This window comes from Cebus imitator, unplaced genomic scaffold, assembly GCF_001604975.1.
Source record: "Cebus imitator isolate Cc_AM_T3 unplaced genomic scaffold, Cebus_imitator-1.0 Scaffold32, whole genome shotgun sequence".
NCBI classification, from domain to species: Eukaryota; Metazoa; Chordata; class Mammalia; order Primates; family Cebidae; genus Cebus; species Cebus imitator.
The window spans coordinates 7,062,224-7,083,384 of record NW_016107347.1 but is presented as its reverse complement, the minus strand read 5'-3'; the positions used below and the strand labels follow the sequence as shown (position 1 = coordinate 7,083,384).

Genomic DNA, 21,161 nt, shown 5'->3' with positions numbered 1-21,161 from the left:
TTTTTTTTTTTTTGAGACGGAGTTTCGCCCTTGTTACCCAGGCTGGAGTGCAATGGCACGATCTCAGCTCACTGCAACCTCCGCCTCCTGGGTTCAGGCAATTCTCCTGCCTCAGCCTCCTGAGTAGCTGGCATTACAGGCACGCGCCACCATGTCCAGCTAATTTTTTGTAGTTTTAGTAGAGACGGGGTTTCGCCTTGTTGACCAGGATGGTCTTGATCTCTTGACCTCGTGATCCACCCGCCTCAGCCTCCCAAAGTGCTGGGATTACAGGCGTGAGCCACCGCGCCCGGCCCCAATTTGAGATCTTTATTCCTTTCTACTACAAGCAATACTCTTAATTTCCTTGGATGCTTAACTGCTTCCCAGAGACACTCACCACTACACCACCTATTTTTTTATTTCTTTGTAGAGATGGGGTCTTGCTATTGCCCAGGCTGGTCTTGAACTCCTAGGCTTAAGCAATCCTCCCACCTCTGCCTCCCAAAGTGTTGGGATTACAGGTGTAAGCAACCATGCATGGCAGTAGATTTTGAGTAAGTTGTAGCTACTAAAAGCCCACAGGTATGCGAATCCCAGGAAGCTGGCAGTGGTGGTGAAAAATGAGGCTGAAGAAGGAAGCAGTGGCCGGATCATGAAGGTCCTTATATGCCTTGCACAGAAGTTGAGTGTTGATTTTGTTCTACGTGCAATAAGGAGCCGCCAAATTTAGGAGGCTGATGTAGTAAACGTGGTGGTGACTGGAGGTAGGGAGAGGTGGAGATAAGTAGAAATATATTTTTAAAGGTCTATAGTCAACAATACTTAGTGATCAATTACCTTGATGGGAAAGAAATGAACGCCAAGGGTGACCAACTCCAAGATTTCTGACTGGAGCAGCAGAGCTGGTCCCACTGAGAGGATACACCAGGAGAAGGAAAATGTTTTTTGTGTTTTTGCGTTTTTTTTGAGATGGAGTTTCACTCTTGTTGCCCAGGCTGTAGTACAGTGGTGCGATCTTGGCTCACCGCAATCTCCGCCTCCCGGGTTCATTCGATTCTCCTGCCTCAGCCTCCTGAGTAGCTAGGATTACAGGCACCCGCCCCCACAGCCAGCTAATTTAGTATTTTTAGTAGAGACGGAGTTTCTCCATGTTGGTCAGGCTGGTCTCGAACTCCCGACCTCAGGTGATCCGCTGGCCTTGGCCTCCCAAAGTGCTGGGATTACAGGTATGAGCCAAGTGGTGAGTTTAGTTTGAGGTATGTTGAATTGAAGTGCCAACAGGCTGTCCAGGAGATGTTCGGGAGACGACTGGAATGTGTATTAAGGCACAGGCGGGTCTGGGCAGATGAGTGAAGCCACAGAAGTGGACAACGACAGTCACAGCAAATGCATGGAGTGGAAAGAGTGGAGGGTGGAATAAAGACCATGGGGATACCACATTTTTAGGGCTCTTCTGGTGCTCTTTCCACCACCCCACAGAGCTCTTATCTTTCAGTTTCTAGCCAAAGCAAATAAAGACACACACCTTTATCCATCTGGTTTATTTGCCAATAGCTGTAATTTTGGATATAGCGGACATCCCTTCTTCAGTTAAATTGCCACTAAAGAAGGGTCAGGAAGACAACTTCCAACTTTGGGCGGGGAGAGGAGTATGGAGAGGCTGGGATGGTGGTGGGAGGGGTGGTGTTCAGCCCCTCAGGAGTAACTGCCTGGCCCTCCCAGAGGGATGACGAAGACAGAGATGTCATCCCCGGAACCCAGCTTGTTGTTGGGGAGACGCCAGCCACGGTCCCGGGGGCTGCCCCGGGCCCCCAGGACCAGAGCTTGGGCCAGAGCTGTATACCTGCCAGGAGCACACATGCACATTCATGTACCAACATGTATGTGGGAAGACATACACAGGCCCACATGTGGGTCCCAAGCATTGCTTCCTTTGACCCTTCCTTCACCAATGCCAACCCCTTACCACCATGCCATGCAGCCCCTACCTGCTGTGGTCATTGGGCTCATAGGCCGACAGCACCCTGTCCACAGTGGCGGCTACTTCGCGGTCAGTGGTGACATCCCACAGGCCATCTGTCCCCAGGACCAGCACATCATCCGGGCAGTGCTCATATTGTGTTAGGTCGTATACTCGTACCTGGTGGGGGAAAAGGGCACAGACGATGGAGGTGTGGGGTTTGCTGGACAGGGAGCTTAGGAATAAAGGGACTGCAGATGAAAGCCAGCCCGAGAGCCCCAGAGGAGGCAAGGTGTGATTTAAGGGGGCCCCAGTATGGCTCACCTCAGGGAAGCAGGAGAGAAAGGGCTTGATGGGCAGGGTGGAACTGCAGACCTTAAGGTTGTGGTCTCCCAAGCCTCGGGTCACCCCAATGGTGGCCATCACCCGAGCCTGAAAGAAATGAGGAGGGAGTGCCACTATAGTCCTCTGCCACATTCTCTGAAACCAGAGATCCCTTCCACCCCTACCCTCAGGTAGAACCTCCACCTCCCTAGACAAGTTGTGATGGGTCCTCCTGCCCTCTCCCACCTCTACCATGGAGTTTACCTTTTTGCCCTCCCCACAGACCAGAGGAAACCTGAGATCCTCCAGCTCGATCTTTTTGTAGGCCCTGGGGAAGGGGAGTAGAGGAGGCATCACCCAGGCATCAAAGCCCCTCTCCCCTTGGAGCTGCGCACCCTCGCACAAACCCCTTAGAAGGGCCACATCCCCCCATCTCCCAGTCTGGCCCAGCCTCCAGCTTCCACCTTGCTGCTGGTGAGGGACTGGTTGTATTGCCATGGGAATGGGCCCCAGCTCTGAGGGAAGCGTTACCAGCCGGTCATGTTCTGGTCCCGATACAGCATCCTCTGCCCCAGCTCCTTGGGCAGAACTCTTCGGGGGAACTCAAGGTGGGTGAATTCACTGCCTAGCAGCTCCGGTTTCAGGAAGCCCTGGAGTTGGGGATGGTCAAAACAGGGGGCCAGGGGCATTATGCTCACAGCACACATGCTGGTATGTAGGTGATGTTAACTACAGCAGACCCTTAAATAGAGTTTACCATGTGCCACACATTATTCTAATATGAGCAAATACTAATTTACTCCTCACAACAGCCTTTAAGGCAGGAACTACTAATGCACAGAGAGGTTAAGGGAGGGAATTGCTGAGGTCACACAATTAGCAGGGCACTCAGACCAGGATGCATCCCGGGCTTCCAGCTCTACAACCATGCATTTGGGCACTAAGCCCTACGCTGCCTTTCAGGGGCCTTTGCTGTTCCCTTCCTCCACCTCCATCTCTACTTCCTGCCTCAGTTGGGGCCACAGCGGGAGCACTGGACCAGCCCTGCGCTGCAGCCTCCCTGCTGCAGCCCCGCACCAGCTCAGCCCAGCACTCCACAGTCCACAGAGCAGGCTTCCCCGTAAACTCCCAGGAAGGCACTTTCTGTGCCTGTGGTGGGGGTGTGAGAGTTCTCAGGGCCATGGGGTGCAGGGAGGCACAAGACCCAACAAAGGAGCGGGGTAGGGAGTTAGGTTCCTACTTACAAGCAGTTGAAGACGCTGGCGCTCAGTCTCCGGGGTGAACTCCCGGGACATTGGAATGATTTCACCATTCCGGACAATGATGGCCCTGCCCGAAGAAAGAAAAGGAATTGGGGCTTCGTTCTCTTCAGACTCCCTCATGAAAAATTCCAGAAAAACCAGGCCCTCTCCATAATGACCTTTCGGATTCCTTACCCAGACCCCCATATCTGCCCCCACCATGGATATTTCAGGCCACTCCTTATGTCTGTCACCCCTCCTGACTCCCTTCAGTCTTGATTTTTAACCCCTGCCACCTCCCCCCTTGTATTCCCCCATCCCAGAGAGTGAGGCCCTTTGTCACCACTCTTAGAGTCCCCTCCCCGATACCTGCTGTCGCCTGCGTTGGCCACGTACACCTTGCCTAGTAGGTAGACCACAACCAGTGCACAGCAGCCCCCCTCCACTTGGTGGCCACGCCGCTCCCGGGCCATCTGCTCATCCTGCCACATAAGGAACGGTCAGAGGCTGGTAGAAGGAGAGGTTCCAGGTACACGGTCACCCTCCCCCTGTCCCCTCTATCTGCAGAAATTAACTGGCCCAGTCAGGCTGCACTGGAAGACAGGACGGAAGACTGGGATAACCGAGCTCTGCTCAGGCTCTCAGAGGTGTCGTGGATTCCCAGGGTGATGCCCTCAGGCCACCTGGCCTCCACACAGAGTTGGCCAGAGTGGTTGCCTAGCAGGCCCTTGGCCCAGGTGACCCACTCACCATGAGCTGGAAGGCATTTTCAATGGCCCCCACTACCAGGCTCTCGTGGGTCACTTCCTTCTGTGAAGACCAGCAGGACTGAGGACCAAGTAAGTGAGAGGGATCGGTGGAACCTGGGCTCCCCGGGGTGGACGGGAGGCAGAGGGGTGGTGGCGAAGGGTCCTGAAGTATCTCTACCAGGTCCTTTAGCTGCTCTCGGATATGGCGATGCAGGAGCCGCGAGGCCATTTCAGCAGCTCCGCCCCCTGCGTGCCCATCAAACAGGCCCCAGTAGTAGAAGCAGAGTCCCTGGTAGAGAAAAAGTTGGTGGTGAGTTTTGTGTGTGTGTGTGTGTGTGTGTGTGATGCAAGGAGAAGAAGAAGACTCTGGGCATCTATACAAACATCTGAGAGGAAGTCAGTGTTTGCTGTTGAAAGCAAATTAGTCTTATTCACTTATTCACATAAGGCTTCCTATGTGTCAAGAGAAAGGAAAGCGTCAAAAAAGCCAAACTCGGAAGATAAAAGATGCCAAATTCAACACTGGCAATTAATTAAATCATCCATAAATATGTGAGCTCTACATTTTAGGTGGGAAAGTAACATTCATCATTACATGGTAGACTCTAACTGATAAATGCCAGGTAAAGGTTCTGTGCCAGAAGGTAGAAAGCTAGTGAGTTAGGCAGGTCTTCCACTTAGCTCAGATTTAAACCCAGAGGCCCGAGTCCCTGGGGAGAGGTGTCACTGTGTCTCTGGAGTCTGGGAAAGGGGATGGGGGCTTACCTGGCCTCGGCTGGGCTCCCTGGGTGCTCCTGCAACACTCCTCCTACCTTCCACGTACACCACTTCACAGCAAGCCTGGTCCTCATTGTGCCGACTCTTGCCAGCATTGATGACCCTGCCAGGCCAGAATGACCACATCAGGTTGGACACCAGACCAGGTCCTGGAATAACCCCCACCTTAGACACACACCATCTCCTGTGCCGGCTGGCTAAGCTGAGAAAGGTCACAGCCACCTGGGATCCAGGCCAGAGGGAGGAGAAGGGAGGGCTGGCAAGGTGCAAGGAGTACTGTCTGGGTGGCCAGCCCTACCACCTCACAGAAAGGCCAGCAGGAGCTTCTGGCCAACCGCTATGTCCCCTGCCTGCCTCACTTCCCCCATCCCTGGCAAAAAGAAAAAGAAAAAGCATTCCTAGTGGTGCTTCTGGGGTAGGGGCTAGATGGTAGCAGAAGTCTTATTTCCCTGCTATCTAGACCCTACATCCCGCCCTTCACCACTATCAACTCTCCCAGTGCCTCTTCCCTAGCACCTCTTCCTCATGGGCACACCCACCCTTATCTTAAAACCATCCAGCCAAAGTTTCTGCGGCCTTGACAATGAGGAAGTTCTCCAGCCCAGATCGGGAAAGAGGAATTGAAATAGAGTAGAAGTGGAAGCCCACCTGGACTGAGCAGCAGCCACTTAACCACAAACTGCTCCCACACAGGAGGCTAAGGGAGGTGGTGGTGGGTCCATGGGCCACCAGCCACCTTCCTCAGCGACCTCAGTGCCCCCATCTCCCTCGGTGCTCTGCGTTCCCGGCAGATGCATTAAAAATACACACAGCCCCGGGGCCAGCGGGCCGCTCCGGCCAGGGGGTCTGCTTCTTTGTCAGGCCAGCACGAGTTGGCCGGCTGAGGGGCATCCAAACGGGACCCTTCTCTACCCCTGGCGTCCCCCTCCCTCGCCCCTGGGGAAGCTGGCGGCCTCCTCGTGTCGCGGGCTATTTCTGGGTGTGGAGGGGGAGGGGAAATACGGTAAGAGGGACAGGGAACTGGGGCGCTGGAGCCGGGAAGCCGGTAAGCGAGTCTTCCCTACCGCTATGTCCCCTATTAAAAAGAACCCCGCTCCTTCGTGAAACCCCTTCTCCCTTAGCATTTAAGCTACCGGGCCGCGACTGGGAACTGGCCAACTCATCTTTCGCGGGGCCCTCCGCCCTCTGGGCTCTGGGGGAAAACGGGGTCCCGAGGCGGCGTGGGTGAGGACAGTCAATGAGCGGGAAGGACCTGAAGAAGGTGACACAGGCTGCGCCCGACTGGAAAGTGGGCTGGGAGGGGGTGCGGCCCGAAGCCCAGGGGATAGCAAAGGTCCTGGGAAAAGGGAGCTCCTGGCCCGAACGCGGAGTGGGGAACGCATCCTAGCGCCGGGGATGCAGAGCTGGGGACGGGGGTGGGAGCCCCATCCTGATTTGGGTGCCCCAGGGGCGCTCACTCAGCGTAGCCCGTGCTCCAGGGCAGGCGGTGGCCCGTGTCCGGGGGGCTTTGCACAGCCCGGCCCGCGTGGTCGTCGGCGCGTCTCAGCCCCCCGGGGCTCAGCTGCAGAAAGGTCGGTCTGGAGAAGCTCGCTCGAGCCTCAACAGCCTTCGCGGACGCCGCGCTCCCGCTCCCAGCCTTCCCGGGAGGGCTCCTGGGCGCTTCTGGAGCGGCAGCGGGCGGCGCCGAGGCGGTGTTGGGCAGGTCCGGGGATTTGGGGCGCGGAGGCGGAGCGCCCCCGGAGCTCACCAGGTGCGCCACGGCCGAGCGCACCCGGTTTAGCATGCTGCCTCCCTGCCCCGCCCTCGGCCGCGGCCCCGCCCCCTCCCAGGCCCCGCCCCCAGGGCTCGGAGTGGGCGGTGCTCGCGCCAGATGGCTCTTCCTGGCTATTGGCTCCTGGCCAGCGGGGCGGGTCCCAGGCGAAACTTGCCCTTCCTTGGGGCCACCGCAGGAACCGGCCCCCGGACCCCCGGCCTCTGCCCCGCCCCATTCCGGCTTGGCCCCGCCTCCGTTTCTTAGGGGCAGGGTCTGTTGTTGTGGCAAGGGGGCGGAGAGAAAGAAACCTTATTCCGCTCGTGCGCTGGATTAGACTTCAGCTAGAACGTCTCCATTGTGACGGGGGCTGGGGACAGGGAGGTGCGGTCTCTGCTCTCGGTTCGGTGTGACCAGCCTGCCCAGAGCGCCATCGAGCTGATGACCTCGGAGGAAAACAGGTGCTTCAGCCGCTGGGGGTGAAGAGCCAGGTGTTCACCACCTCTGGCTGGGGCTGCTGGAGCTGGAGCGAGAGCTAGAGCGGGCAAACTGGTACCGGGTGGGGGTCTGGGGGTAACGACGCAGGCTGCAGCCGACCACCCGGAATCAGGAACCGGGGTAGATCCCTGGGCTCCTGGTGCGCCGTTGCCCGTGAAGACGACCTCTAGATCTGGGAAAGCGGTTGCCAATCCCACCCTCCTTTCTCTCTCAGAACCCAGGTCTTTCCCATAATGTAGATCTTCCCTGACCACAGCAGGACTAGTTATTAATACTTGAGATAATAACAACATAATAAATACTATGTTTGAAGACTTACTGCATACTGGGCCCTTTACAAAGCACGTTCCACACACCATTAGGTTACTTATACTGCACACCAACCTTCATAGAATAGAGGTGGGTTTTATTCTATCAGTGTCACGGATGAGGCAGGACTGGACATTTCTTGTCATTTTACTGTGACTTGCCCCAAGAGGTCACATAGCCAGTGAGAGATTCACACCTATGTCGTCAAACCTGCTCTTTCTTATTTCTCCGGATCAGGAAGAAGGGCTAGAAAGGAGGAGAGAGAGGAGTGGGGGTTCCTCCCCTCCCATCCTCTTAGAACCAGGGCTGACAGCAGTTCGAGAATACCGAGCAAGTTCTATGTCTACCGCCAGGGGGAGACAGAGGCCAGGCTAAGCCCTTGCTTAGGACGACTAAAAGCCCACTCCCTGGAACACCAGGACCGAGCCCAGCCCCTGGTTGGCTGCCTGTTCTTTCTAACTTCTCCCCTCTGAGGGAGGGTAGTACTGACCTGACGACACAAGAGCTCTGTCTCTAAACCTCCTATCGGAGAGTTGATCACTAGGAATCCACAGGCACCACCCACTCACCCACACATCTCAAATGGGGACAAGGCTGTTGTGGCCCTTATGCAAGTTGGAGGTAGCCAGCAGGGACTACAGCACCCAGCTCACGGCTGGAACTTTTCTGGGCTCTGTGGGCCAGGTGCTTCCTGGCCACATCCCACTCTGTTCCCCAGGCTAAATTGTGTGTGGCCAGAAGGGATGACTTTCTTGGCAGCTTCAAATAAACATCCCACAATGGTCATTCAGATTGGTAGACTTACTATGCCTGCTATGTTATGTCCAAGCTTTGGGCAGAGAAAGCCAGAAAAAATTCTCCTGCCTCAGCTTCCCGAGTAGCTGGGATTACAGGCACATGCCACCATACCCGGCTATGGGGTCTGTTTTTTCGAACCCAGGAAGTAGAGGTTGCAGTGAGCTGAGATTGCACCACCACACTCCAGCCTGGCAGCAGAGCAAGGATCCGTCAAAAACAAACAAACAAAAAACACCAGACCGCAAGGCAAAAAGAACAGCAAAGGCAGACCAGGACAAAGAACAGGCTGCTTCTATAGGTTTTCCCCTGCTATTTGAGAAAAAGTAGAGCCAACTCTTAGATAAATAACAGCAGCAGCAAGCCAGCAACTGAAGAAACAAATATAACTCCTGGTTGTTGTTATTATTCAGTGTTTCTGGGACAGTTGACTTACCATTTCTTGGTGTCCCCCAGCTCCCTGTTCCCTGCCCTTTCTAGCACCCACAATGGTGTGGCTGCAAGCAGGCCGCAAAGCCAAGCTCAGACACCCCTCCCAGCCCAAGCACCAGATGAACGGCAGGGAGGTTAACAGCTCCCTGGGGCCCCAGAACAGCCCCCAGCCATAACCTAATCATAAGGCTCTCCTTTCCCTGAACTTCTCACCTCCTATTCCTGGCACCATAATGCCTCCTCCATCCTCAGACTGTCCCAGAACCTGGTGAGAAGGTCATCACCTCTACTCATCCCTGAGGCAGCGGAAAGTGAGAGGGAAAAGTGGGTGGGGTAGGAAGAAGCAGACTTGTGGTGTCTTTTTCTCTGTGATTAGCAAGACTCTGCTCAGTGGCTGGCCCTGCCAGGGGAGCATAAAGCTTCAGTCAAGGAGGGGGACTGAACAGCCTCAAGACAAGCCCTTTATCTCAGGCCACAGTGATGGCTCAGGGCCCAGAGCTGGTCACCTTCTGCCTTGTCTCTCCCCTCCACAGGACCCCAAACCCAAAGGCCTCCTAAACGAGGAAAGTCCCTTCTGTTAAGAGTCAAATTCACAGAACATCACTCCCTCCCATTTGTCTAATACTTTCACATCCAAAATAGAACCCTGTAAAGAATTATTCAGTTGCAATTAATAATATGACAATTTTTCTGATAAAGAAACTGGGTCTCAGATCAGGAGTGGTGGCTCACCCCTGTAATCCCAGCACTTTGGGAGACCAAGGTCCATAGATCAGTTAAGTCTAGGAGTTCCAGCCAGCCCGGGCAACAGGGCAAAACCCTGTCTCTACAAAAAATACAAAAAATCAGCCCCAGCTTGGTGGTGCACTACAGACTATACCCACATTCCCAGCTACCAGGAGGCTGTTGTGGGAGGATCACTTGAGCCCAGGAGGAGGAGGTTACAGTAAGCCAAGATCTGGGTGACAAAGTGAGACCTTGTGGGAAGGAAGGAAAGAAGGAAGGGAGGGAGGGAAGGAGGGAGGGAGGGAAGAGGGGCCAGGCATGGTGGCTCATGCCTGTAATCCCAGCACTTTGGGAGGCCAAGGCAGGCAGATCACCTGAGGTCAGGAGTTCGTGACCAGCTGACCAACATGGAGAAACCCCTTCTCTACTAAAAATACAAAATTAGTTGAGTGTCGTGGGGCATGCCTGTAATCCCAGCTACTCGGGAGACTGAGGCAGAAGAATTTCTTGAACCCAGGAGGCAGAGTTACGGTGAGCCGAGTTCACGCCATTGCACCCAGCCTGGGCAACGAGAGCAAAACTTCATCTCAAAAAAAGAAAGAAAGAAAAAGAAAGGAAGGAAGGAAAGAAGAGAGGGATGGAGGGAGGGAGGAAGGAAGAAGAAAAAGAAGGAAAGAAGAGAAAAGAAAAAAATAAACTGGATTTCAGAGTTTGGTTCCCATGTTGATATTCACACTTATCCACAGGGACCATCCACAGCCTACTACTGTCCTCCTGCCATTGCCCACACCCTCACACTTCCCTCCGTCCTCCCAGCCCCACGAGAGCACAGCTCCCGGGAGAGGAAGAGATACTTACTATTCCCTCCTAAGTAACAGTCTAGAATAGTGCTGCTGAACAGAACTTTGTGCACTCATGGGAATGTGCAACATCTGCCTGTCCAATACAGCAGTCCCTATCTTCGTGTGCATACTAATGAGGAAGTGAATTTTAAATTTTATTTAATTAATTCAGATTTAAATTTAAACATGACACTAGTGGCTACCCCATTGGACAATGCAGTTCTGCAATCTTCAAAGCTCAAAAACCCTGAGGGCCTGGTCAATCACTCCTCATTTCCAGCTCCTTTTCCCCCAGACCTCCACCTCCCCTGAGCCAGGGCACTGGGGGCCACGAGATCTTGAGGGTTTTGAGGGATCTCCTCTGAGTTGCCGGGCCTGCACCAGGGAGGTGTCCATCCGCACGGAGCCTGCGGAGGCCGGAGGTCCTCTCTCCCTTCCTCTTGCCCTCGGCCGCCAGGGGCCGCTGCGTCCCGTCTGTGCCCACCGGCTCTGCGAGCGCACGGCGCTGTCCCGAAGGAGGCGGCGGCGCCCACGCGGGGCTGGAGGAGCGGGGGTAGCCCGGGGCGAGGCGGCGGCTGCGGCGGCGGCTGCGCGCTCCCCGGCCTGTCGGCAGGAGCCCTGGAGAAAACCGGCTGAGTTCTGCAGAGCTGGCAGGGGCGGGCCTGGAGCTCCCCGGTGCCCACAGCCGGGCCCGCCCTGCGGATGATGCCAACCTAATCAGAGCCCTGCCGTCCCGGGGGCGCAGCAACTTGGTGAGGGGGACGGGGCTCCGGACTAGACAGCACCCAAGCTGGCCGCTCCCTCCCAGAGTCTTGTCTTTCCGGTGTTGGTCCCAGGCTCCGTAGCGAGGAGGACTTCAACCAGTGGGCACCACCGTCGACCAGGTAGGTCCCAGGTGTGGGGGCTCAGAACGTGGAGGAATGGGCAGGCGTTAGTGGGGTTTGTGGGGAGAGAGGGTGAAGAAAGGTTCAAGGTTCTTATGGTTCAGGTCCTCAAACCCTTGTAATGCAGGCTGTTAACTCAGCCTCACTAAACCCCTGGATTGGGGTTTAGGAAAAATAGGCTGGGAAACTGAGGCAGGAGCATGAAAGTTGAAAAACAAATCCCAGACGCTTCTTTGTCCAGCTCTCTCTGGGGGAATATACCAGGGATGAGAGCCCAAATGAATGTCCCCACCCCTCTGCCCTACACCCCTCGAAGGTCTTTTGGGCCTTGGGGTTCCTGGGAGACAGGGATGAGTTGGACAGGAGGATGCTGCAGCTCAGAGGGAAACAGGATCACCTGAGAGAAGACAAAGCTGCATTTGTCGTGGTCAAAAGGAGGGTTCCTGGAGGGCAGAGAGAAGAGATGACTACTCAGATAAGAGGCACATCTAGCAGGGTGGGAAGCTCAGCCCACAGAGCACACCCATCCCCTGGGAACTGGCACCTCTTCCTCTGTCTTCCTCCAGATCCCCCTCTATGCTCTCCGGGAGGGAGGACTCAGGGTCCTCTGTCCTTCCCGGGCCCCACCATCCTATGCGTTTCAGGTCTGCCTCCCTTTAGAGAGGAAGGGAAGAGAGATTCCTAGGGAGAAATGGAAAGCTGTTGGGGTCTGTGGCCATCAAGGCTCAGGGACCTGGAGTATCCCCATTCTAACCCTCTGGAGTGGGAATAGGGATGAGGGTGGCTGGGGCGAGGGTGGCTAAGCTTCACGTGAGTCCAGGAAGCAGGTGCCATGGCGGGTAGGAGGTGGGAGTAAAGAGGAGCAGGGCCTCAGGATTCTTTCCCAGGTGTCTCTTCCAGCAGGAATCTGTCAGGCTCTGCTCCTTTCTTGACCCTCAGCTGCTTCCCAAGGCCAGAGAGATGACAGCAGTGATTCTCAGACCCCTCCCTACCATTAACGGCTTCACTCTTGGGACACAGAAACTCCCTCAGGCCACCCTTCTCAGGCTCACCACCCTGTGTGATCCCAGAGTCTGCAAGAGCACCTCCAGATTCCCAGGGGAGAAGAGACTGTCCCTGTCCTGGCACCTGAGAACAGCTTCAGAATTGGGCTTCAGTGCCCAGCCCACCCCCTTGCCCTCTCCCAGGTTCTCCTTCACCCCCTGCAGAGCCATGGGCTCCCTCTATCCCTGGCAACCCCCCCAAGAATCTTTCCTATTTGTCCAGGTGGAGTGAGTCTGAGGCCAGTAGATGAACAGACAGAAACTGAAAGATCCCCAAAAAGTTAAGTGAGGGGACACTGAAGATGGAGAGTTGGGGGGTGGACAGACATCAAGCACCCTATCTGAAGAGCAACTGGGTCCTGGCAGTTGGTTCAGCCTCTGGTGTTCCCAGAGCCACAGTGGCACTTGTGAGAGCCCAGCAGTGGTCCAGGCCCATCCCTGAGCTTGTGGCTTTGCTGCCTCCTGGGACTGCTCCCGCCCCCTTCTGTGGCTGGGCAGCTCCTAGCTACTCTGTGCCTCTTGCTTCCCTAGGGTTCCCTCCATTTCCAGCTTACCCTTTGGGGTAGCTTTGGGAGGCCCAAACCACCAAGAATGAAAGAGGAAGTGAAAGTGGAAGAGAGCAGAGGCAAGGTGGGCTGTGGGCAGAGGGCAGGCTTCTAGACTCTGGACTTCTCCACCAGCATGCTGCCTGGCCTTGGGCAAGTCATTTGACTTCTGTTAGCCTCGGTTTCATCTCTTCCTTTTTAAACTTAAATTTTGTTTAAACTGAAGTACTGCATTCCCGTGGTTGGAAGCTCAAAAAGCAAGAAATAAATCGGGAGAAAAATGTCTCTTTTCTACGTCCATCTCCCAGCCACCCAGTTTCCCTTTTTGATGGCAAACAATATCACTCGTTTTAAAATACATTTTCCACCTAGCACAGTGGCTCACACCTACAATCCCAACACTTTGGGAGGCTGAGGCAGGTGGATCACCAGATCAGGAGTTCAAGACCAGCCTGGACAACATGGTGAATATGAAACCCTGTCGCTACTAAAGATACAAAAAATTAGCTGGGCATGGTGGCACATGCCTGTAATCCCAGATACTTAGGAGGCTGAGGCAGGAGAATCGCTTGAACCCAGGGGGCGGAGATTGCAGTGAGCTGAGATCACGCCATTGCACTCCAGCCTGAGCGACAGGGCGAGACTCTGTCTCAAAAATAAAATAAAATAAAATAAAATAAGATAAGATAGGATAAAATATATTTTCCAAAGCTAGTTTATTCATATCTGAGCAACAAAGATAATCCTTCCTTTATACACATTTTATTTTATTTATTTTTGCGCTGGGGACTCACTCTGCTGCCCAGGCTGGAGTGCAGTAGCACAGTCAGATCACTGTAGCCTCAAACTCCTGGGCTCAAGCCATCCTCTCACCTCAGCCCCTGGAGTAGCTGAACTATAGGTGTACACCACCACGCCTGACTAATTCTTTAATTTTTTGTACCTGGGGACAAGGTGTGCCTCCTCCCCATGTTTGTGCCTCCCAGAATGTGTGGCACAGAGAAGGTGCCCAAGCTGGGCATAGGGGAAACTCCTGCTTGGAGCTGAGCAGAATATATGCTTCTGTGCGGGTGTGGTGTCTCCTGCCTGTAATCCTAGCACTTTGGGATGCCAAGGTGAGCAGATCACGAGGTCAGGAGTTCAAGACCAGCCTGACCAATACGGTGAAAACTGTCTCTACTGAAAATACAAAAAAATTAGCCAGGCATGGTGATACGTGCCTGTAATCCCAGCTACTTGGGAGGCTGAGGCAGGAGAATCGCTTGAACCTGGGAGGCGGCGGTTGCAGTGAGCCGAGATCATGCCACTGCACTCCCACCTGGGTGACAGAGCAAGACTCTGTCTCAAAAAAAAAAAAAAAAAAAAAAAAAAAAAAAAAAAAAAAAAAAAAAAAAAAAAAAAAGAATGTGCTTCTCCCCGCAGGATGAGTGAGAGGGCTGCGAGGAACTGGAGCACGCGCGGCTGGCTGCTGGCTATGTGCCTGGTCTGGCTGTTGACCCGCCTGGCCTTGGCTGCCTTGCAGCCTCCAACTGCCACAGGTTTGAAGGAGGTGGCAGGGCCTGGGGAGGGAGTTTCCCAGGACACCTGGGGAGCTGGACACCACTCCACCATGTTCCAGAGCAGGCAGATCTCCAAGGCAGAGTAACATCCAGAGATTCTAGGGGTTCCAGCTCCTCCTCTGCTCTTTACCCAGGAAACTCTGCCCACCCTGCTGTCCTGCCCCAGAGAAGGTCTGGGCAGACCCCTTGCTCACCTCTCCTTCCAGGCTGGAAGGTGTCCTGTGGGGAGAGAAGCCCTCGGGTGGGGGCTTAACTCTAGCCTCCTGGCCTAATTCTGTGGTTTTCCTTCGGGGATGGCTAAAGCCTGTGTAAGCGGATGATCCTCCTCACGCATTGTAAGCCCTGGGGCCCTGGCCCTCACCCTGAGGAAGCTGGCAAGGCGGGGCTGGTGCGGGACTCTCTTTCTTCTGCCCAGAGCCGTGCTCTGTCAAAGGGTGAAGAGCTCGGCCTCTCAGGGGTGGGAGGAAGAACGGGAGCTCTGTGAAGCAGCAGGAAGATTTCATCCACTTCCCCCTCCCCTGCCACTGGCACGTTCTTCCATAGATCCCCCCATCAAGCAGGGAGGAGGGGCTGGAGGCCAGCCCGGGTGGGCGGGAGGAAGCAGGTGGGGCGGCTGGGGGTCTGACCTGCGGCGGCTCCCTCAGTGCTTGTGCAGCGGGGCACCTGCGAGGTGATCGCGGCTCACCGCTGCTGCAACCGGAACCGCATCGAGGAGCGCTCCCAGACGGTCAAATGCTCCTGCTTTTCTGGCCAGGTGGCCGGCACCACGCGGGCAAAGCCCTCCTGTGTGGACGGTGAGTGAGAGGCCAGGACCCGGGCGGGCCCTGTGCAGAGCCTTAAAGAGGCCTGTTGAGGCCTTGCCATCTGCTGGGGATACAATTTCACACCCTCCTCAGGGCTTTCTTGATCAGAGTCTCAAATGGTGGGGCCCGCTCTGGGAGGAGAGGGCAGACGCGTACACCCCCCCCCCCCCCCCCCCCCCCCCCCGTCACACCCAGGTGCGTTCTCTCGTACAGCCCCTCCTCTCCGCACACACTTCTCCAGCTCCTTCCCCTGCTGCTCCTTCCCCTCCTCTCATTCTTAGTCCTCCTCTCACACTTACCTATGTGGACACACGTGATCGTTCACACCCACGCTCATTCGGCACCCCATACACTTGCCCACTGTGTCACGTGCATGCCAGCTATGCTCTCCTAGTCTGTAGACCCCTCCAGACGCCTCACACCCTTGTTTGCACATGACAGAGGGAGTATACTGGTTGTGCATCTATGCTCGTGACATGGTTCCCTTAGAGGCATTTTTGCCTGCCTTCACCCCTCACTGTCTTTGGGAAGATGCAGGGGTCGGTGGGATTAAAGTCGAGAGGGTTACATTCCCAGGCCTCAGCCTGGAGTAGGGGAAAGACAAGGGACATGCATGGCTCAAGGCCAGGGGTGTGTGGAAACGTGCACCTCATTCGCAGACCTGCTCTTGACTGCCCACTGTGCTCTAGAGAGCTTAGAGCCAGGCTCCTGCCTCCTGCTCCCACAGCCTCCATCGTCCTGCAGAGGTGGTGGTGTCAGATGGAGCCCTGCCTGCCGGGGGAGGAGTGTAAGGTGCTCCCGGACCTGTCGGGATGGAGCTGCAGCAGTGGACACAAAGTCAAAACCACCAAGGTACCCGGGGTGGGCACCTCATCCCACCCTCCCCTTCCCCCTCCACCAGGGGCAGAAAAGGGGGCACAGGAGCCTTGGAGGTCTAGGATGTCAGTGTCCTGAGGTGACATCGTGAACCATGAAATGTAGCGCAGACAGTCCTCCCAGGTCTGTCCTCACTGGCGACTGGAGTTAGCAGGGTCAGGACTTGAAATCCAATGTGCCCTGGGAAGATTCTTGATGTCCATATACCCTGATTTCCTCCTCCTTGCCTGGAGTTAGTTTGCCTCCAGAAAACGTCAGGTCTGTAAAAACATAGCAGAGAATTGGAGAAATTATCTAGATAATTGAGGAAGGAATTGCTACTTCTACCTGAACTCCAGGTACAGCAGCCCCTCTGCCACTCACCTCTGCCACAACCGTCCCCACCCCCCCCCACTCCCGCTGTTATTGACTCCCTACAGTTCATACCTCCCCTCCTCTAGTCAGATTTCTGTCTATTGTCACAGCACCCAAGAGGATGATTATTTTCATGGTTTGCTGCCTGCCCCACAGAACAAGGGATAATTAAAATTGTATCAAACTTGTTAGCAGTTCCATGTACGTCATGGTTAATCAGCTGCATTGCTCTGTCATCGCCACTGCTACAGAACAGTGACGCTGTGGGGTGAGCCTGGGCTCTGCCTTTGGCTTTCCCTCCCTGCCACCACACACAGCAAACAAGCAAACACATAAGAAAATAGAGAAGGAGGGCCAGGCACAATGGCTCACTCCTGCAATCCCAGCACTTTGGGAGGTCAAGAAAGGTGGATCACAAGGTCAGTTCAAGACCAGCCTGGCCAAGCGGTGAAACACTGTCTCTACTAAAAATAGAAAAATCACCCGGGCGTGGTGGTGGGCGCCTGTAATCCCAGCTACTCGGGAGGCTGAGGCATGAGAATCGCTTGAACCTGTGGGGTGGAGGTTGCTGTGAGCCTAGATCATGCCACTGCACTCCAGCCTGGGTGACAGAGTGAGACTCTGTCTCAAAAAAAAAAAAAGAAAAGAAAACAGAGAAGGAAAGGCAGCCTTCGGCTTCTGAAGAGAGCAACCATTTTCACAGAGCACAGAACAGAAGGAGCTACAGCAAGAAAAAGTTTGTCTCTGAAATAGAGCATCCTCTGTGTCTGTAGGCAGGGGTAAGGGACAGCCATTCTGAGTATATTTCAGATCAGAAGAGAGTGAGACCCCCTACAGAGCTTGTGACATTTGTCACCGTGTTATAGGTTTGGGTTTGGAAGGTAGTGCTTGCAATTTGGGTAACTGCTCCGAGGCAAAAGGTGGAGGCTTGTCTGACGTGCGTTTGCATGGGTCGCCAGATCATGCTTTCCCAGTCTGGCCTGCTTTAGGGTGAGAGGATAGGCAGCAATGGCCTCTAAGTGACCTGCATATTCTGGGTAGTCTCTGGCATGCTGGAAGGGAATAGGCATTCCCTTCTCTGACCTTTCCCTATCGCTTCTTCACCAGGTCACACGATAGCTCTGGGAGGTCATGGCCTGTGCAGGAAAGGCTTGATTGAGCCATGGACTGAAGAATGGTATCCGGTCATCAGCCAGGGAAGATGAGGATTTGCTTACATGCCTCATGCCAAATGCAGCATCAGTCTTTCCGGGGCATTTCAGTTAAGCTGATCAACAGATATGGATGGATCTGCAACCACATACCTAGCGTGGAGCTCGGTTTTTCTGGAGATGCAAAGGTCAACACACAATTCCTGCCCTTAAGGAATGTCCAGTTCAATTGGAGAGTTGAAGACAGACAATTTAGATAATTTAGGTTAAAGTACATGATACCAAACTGTGGCTTCTGGGCCCCATGCCATGGCATGGTGGGGGTTTGGGGATGAGATTCCCACAGTTTTTCAGCCACCCCTTGGCCACAGGGCACAGAGACAAGAGGTCCCATTTACCACCCACCACCTCCCTCCTTCGCATCAGTTCTGAATCCCCAGCAAGCTGCTAACATGTTGCAGGAAAACACTCTCCCCTTATACCAGACCAGCGGCATCTCATTTGGATGCGATTGGATTGACTTGGGGAAGGAAAGTAAAAATAAATCCAAATAACTTCCCAGCAAGGCTTCGGCACACGTGTGGCCTGATTTGGGCCATTCACTGGGTATGGGGTGGACAGGACTTTAAAATCACCTCCATCCAAGCACCTCAGGTTTTTGTTTGTTTGCATATTTTAACAGATGAGGAAACAGCCCCAGAGAGGTGAGGCACCTTGCACAAGATCTTAAACCCCCGGGCTCCCAAACCTCTAAAGATTGCTGACCTTCCACTAGCCTGAATAATGGGATTCCAACATAGGCCTCCCATGCTAATTTTATCTCAAGTTTCTGGAACTAGCAAGTATAGGCTGGACAGCGGCGACATTTTTCTTGGGAGATGCTAGAACAGGGACTTTTGCTAAAGTCACTGTTCTCCTATCTGAAATAATCCAGAATATCCACACATCGAGATGTGGGACCATCTGGTCTCCACTTTGCTCTCAGCCTCCAGAATTTCAAACAGGCCCCGTGACACCCAGAGGTCACTCAGCACAGTTCCCGCTGGGGCTCAGCTGGCATCTCATTGCCCACTCTGACCCATCTCTTCTGGGGTCTTTGGGCTATAATTCTCAGGGGCTCTGGCTCCAGGAGAGATTCTGGGTGGGACGTGGAGCTGGTTAGAGCCTTCTCCTTTCAAAGGCCCCTGCTGAGCAGCAGGGGTGGCAGGCTAGAGCCTCTGTTTAGAATTGAAGGTCAGTGCAGTCAGGCTGACACTCTAGATGGCTCAGGGATGACACACAGGCTTCAGGGACTCAGAGGCATGGGCTACTTCGATATCTCATCAGTAAGAGAATTGCAGCCTCTGAGACTGTGGGCATTGAGATCACCAAGGCCTTAGGGAGGGGGGTGTCAGTAGAGACCAACCTGGGCGATGCTGAATTCTGACCCTCAGAGAGACGAATCAGATGATGATTTGTGGCTGAGTCTCAGCATCTCCCTCCCTCCCCGTGCAGTAGAACCAAGACTGATATTTCTCCTTTCTTGCCCTACTCCAGTTTATTTTCTTGTTTTTGGCAATGGGGTGAACAATGGTGCCAGCTTCTTACTAGACTGTGAATACCAGAACTCACAACTCGAATCTCTGCAGATGGGGGGCTCAGGGAGTTGATCTAAGATTGTCATTGCCTCCTTTAAGGTTGGAGGATGGGGGGTGGGGATGGATAAAGAGATTGGCAAACATTTTCTGGAAAAGGCCACATAGTAAATATTTCAAGCTTTGCAGCTCACATACAGTCTCTGTTCTTTGTTTTTGTTGTTGATTTTTTGTTTCATTTTGTTTTAAAATATCTTTAAAATGTAAAAACTCATCTTATTAATAGCTCAAGTCTTAGCTGTACAGAAACATCCTCTGGGTCTTTTTCAGAAGGATGCCAATCCCATGAACCTTTGAAGGTAAGGCATCTCTGCAGCGTGGGACTGCCTCCCAGCCTCCTGGCCTGCCTTCAGTGCAATGGGAACCTCAGCATGAGGGCTGGGTCAGGTTTTGTTTTTCTCCTAATGCTTCTTGAGAGATTGGTGACTGAATTATTTAGGCTACAAATGAGACAGCTTTAGCAGAGTCAGACAGTAACAGCCTGTTCTTTTGGAGGCCAAAATGGGGCTTTTCTCTACTCATTCTGCACCCTCAAGACTGTGTCCAGGAAGGAGGGAGAGGGCTCAAGCACCCTGCTCATCTGCTGCATCCACAAGCTGGTGGGCTCTGAGCTGGGGAATGAGCCTGAGAGTGGGGGTGATGCTAGACAGACTCTCTCCTGAGTTGCCAACCACTGCCAGCCTCTGCCTCAGCCAAAGTCTGGGTTCTCCAAACTTCCCTGACCTCCCTCATCGCTGGTATAGAGAAGACCTCTCCTTTGACACATGCTGGAATTTGCTAACTCCTAACTCACTTTTTTAACTCCTCAATATATATTTTTTTCCCAACACTAAGACAGAAGCTAATATTCATATATATATTTTTGGTGGGCTTTGAGGGGTATTTTTTATAAGGCCAGAAGACCCCTACATTGGAGGATCTGATAGAGAAGGGAAAGTGTTCCTCCTCCCCCACAATATCATCCTAGGGTCCTGTTTCCAACTGAATCAATATTTGTGTGCATTTTGTAGCTACAGCTTAAAAATGCAAATTAATTTTCCTGGAACATAGGGTTCCCAGGGTCATTTGTCTTCCTCTTCTCTCCTTACTGTACTGGAATCTCAGTCTCTGAAGTTAGCCAGTACCCACACTGTCCTCAGCTGTGAAGGCCTTAGGAAGGTTACCAGCCACAAGAGATCATGTGGCTAATTTCTGTTGGCATCCTAGCACTTTCATTAAGGTCTGTGAGTGACATCCTAATTAAAGGCCCCAGACAGTTGCCTGGATTGAGGCTGCAACTTCCTAAAATCACAAGCTTACAGCCAGAAGGGATTTTAAAGTTTTTTGTTTTGAGACAAGGTCTCCCTCTACTGCCCTGGCTGGACTACAGTGGTATAATCATGGCTCACTGCAGCCTTGGCCTCTTGGGCTCAAGCAATTCTCTCACCTCGGCTTCCCGAGTAGCTGGCACTAATGGCATGTGCCACACCTTGCCTTTTTTTTTTTTTTTTTGTAGAGATAGGGTCTCCTTATGTTGCTCAAGCTGGTCTTGAACTCCTGGGCTCAAGTGATCCTCCTGCCTCAGCCTTATGAGTAGCTGGGACTACAGGCACACGCCACCATGCCCAGCTATTTTTTTTTTTTTTGCAGAGTAGAGACAGGGTCTTCCCATGTTGCCCAGACTAGTCTTCTCTTGAATGTCCAGCTTCAAGACATCCTCCTGCCTCAGCCTCCCAAAGTGCTGAGATTACAGGTGTGAGCCAACACACCCAGCTTGCAAGGGATTTTAGAGGCCAACTCCCTCATTGGACAGATGAGGAAAGGAAGGCTCAGAGAGGACAGGTGATTTGTCACATAGCAAGCCGTTGGCATGTCCTGTCCTGTGATCTAGACAAGTGTTCTTTCTGCTACCACACATCAAGTTCAGATGAGGAACCTGAAAAGAAGC

General features: G+C 53.7%; 2 protein-coding genes across 3 annotated transcripts; one reads left to right on the top strand and one right to left on the bottom strand.

Annotated features, from left to right (window-relative positions):
• Window positions 1–1,504: 1,504 nt before the first annotated feature.
• Window positions 1,505–6,837, bottom strand: PPM1J (protein phosphatase, Mg2+/Mn2+ dependent 1J). The gene is made up of 10 exons (XM_017524285.2): window positions 6,491–6,837; window positions 5,022–5,136; window positions 4,258–4,545; window positions 3,877–3,989; window positions 3,511–3,595; window positions 2,798–2,916; window positions 2,531–2,594; window positions 2,267–2,374; window positions 1,971–2,122; window positions 1,505–1,825 (listed from the first exon to the last, which is right to left on the bottom strand). Exons 1-10 carry the CDS (start codon window positions 6,814–6,816, stop codon window positions 1,678–1,680), a joined length of 1,518 nt encoding a protein of 505 aa, XP_017379774.1. The 5' UTR covers window positions 6,817–6,837; the 3' UTR covers window positions 1,505–1,677.
• A 4,116-nt stretch (window positions 6,838–10,953) lies between these two features.
• On the top strand, window positions 10,954–18,165 carry TAFA3 (TAFA chemokine like family member 3). 2 transcript variants are annotated; one of them, XM_017524282.2, is made up of 6 exons: window positions 10,954–11,269; window positions 12,536–12,593; window positions 14,280–14,395; window positions 15,061–15,210; window positions 15,947–16,071; window positions 17,557–18,165. In XM_017524282.2, the coding sequence occupies exons 3-6, from the start codon at window positions 14,281–14,283 to the stop codon at window positions 17,566–17,568; spliced, it is 402 nt and encodes a 133-aa protein (XP_017379771.1). In that variant the 5' UTR covers window positions 10,954–11,269; window positions 12,536–12,593; window position 14,280; the 3' UTR covers window positions 17,569–18,165. The 2 variants fall into 2 exon arrangements, with proteins under 2 accessions (XP_017379771.1, XP_017379770.1); XM_017524281.2 differs by having other exon boundaries at window positions 15,879–16,071.
• Window positions 18,166–21,161: the final 2,996 nt, after the last annotated feature.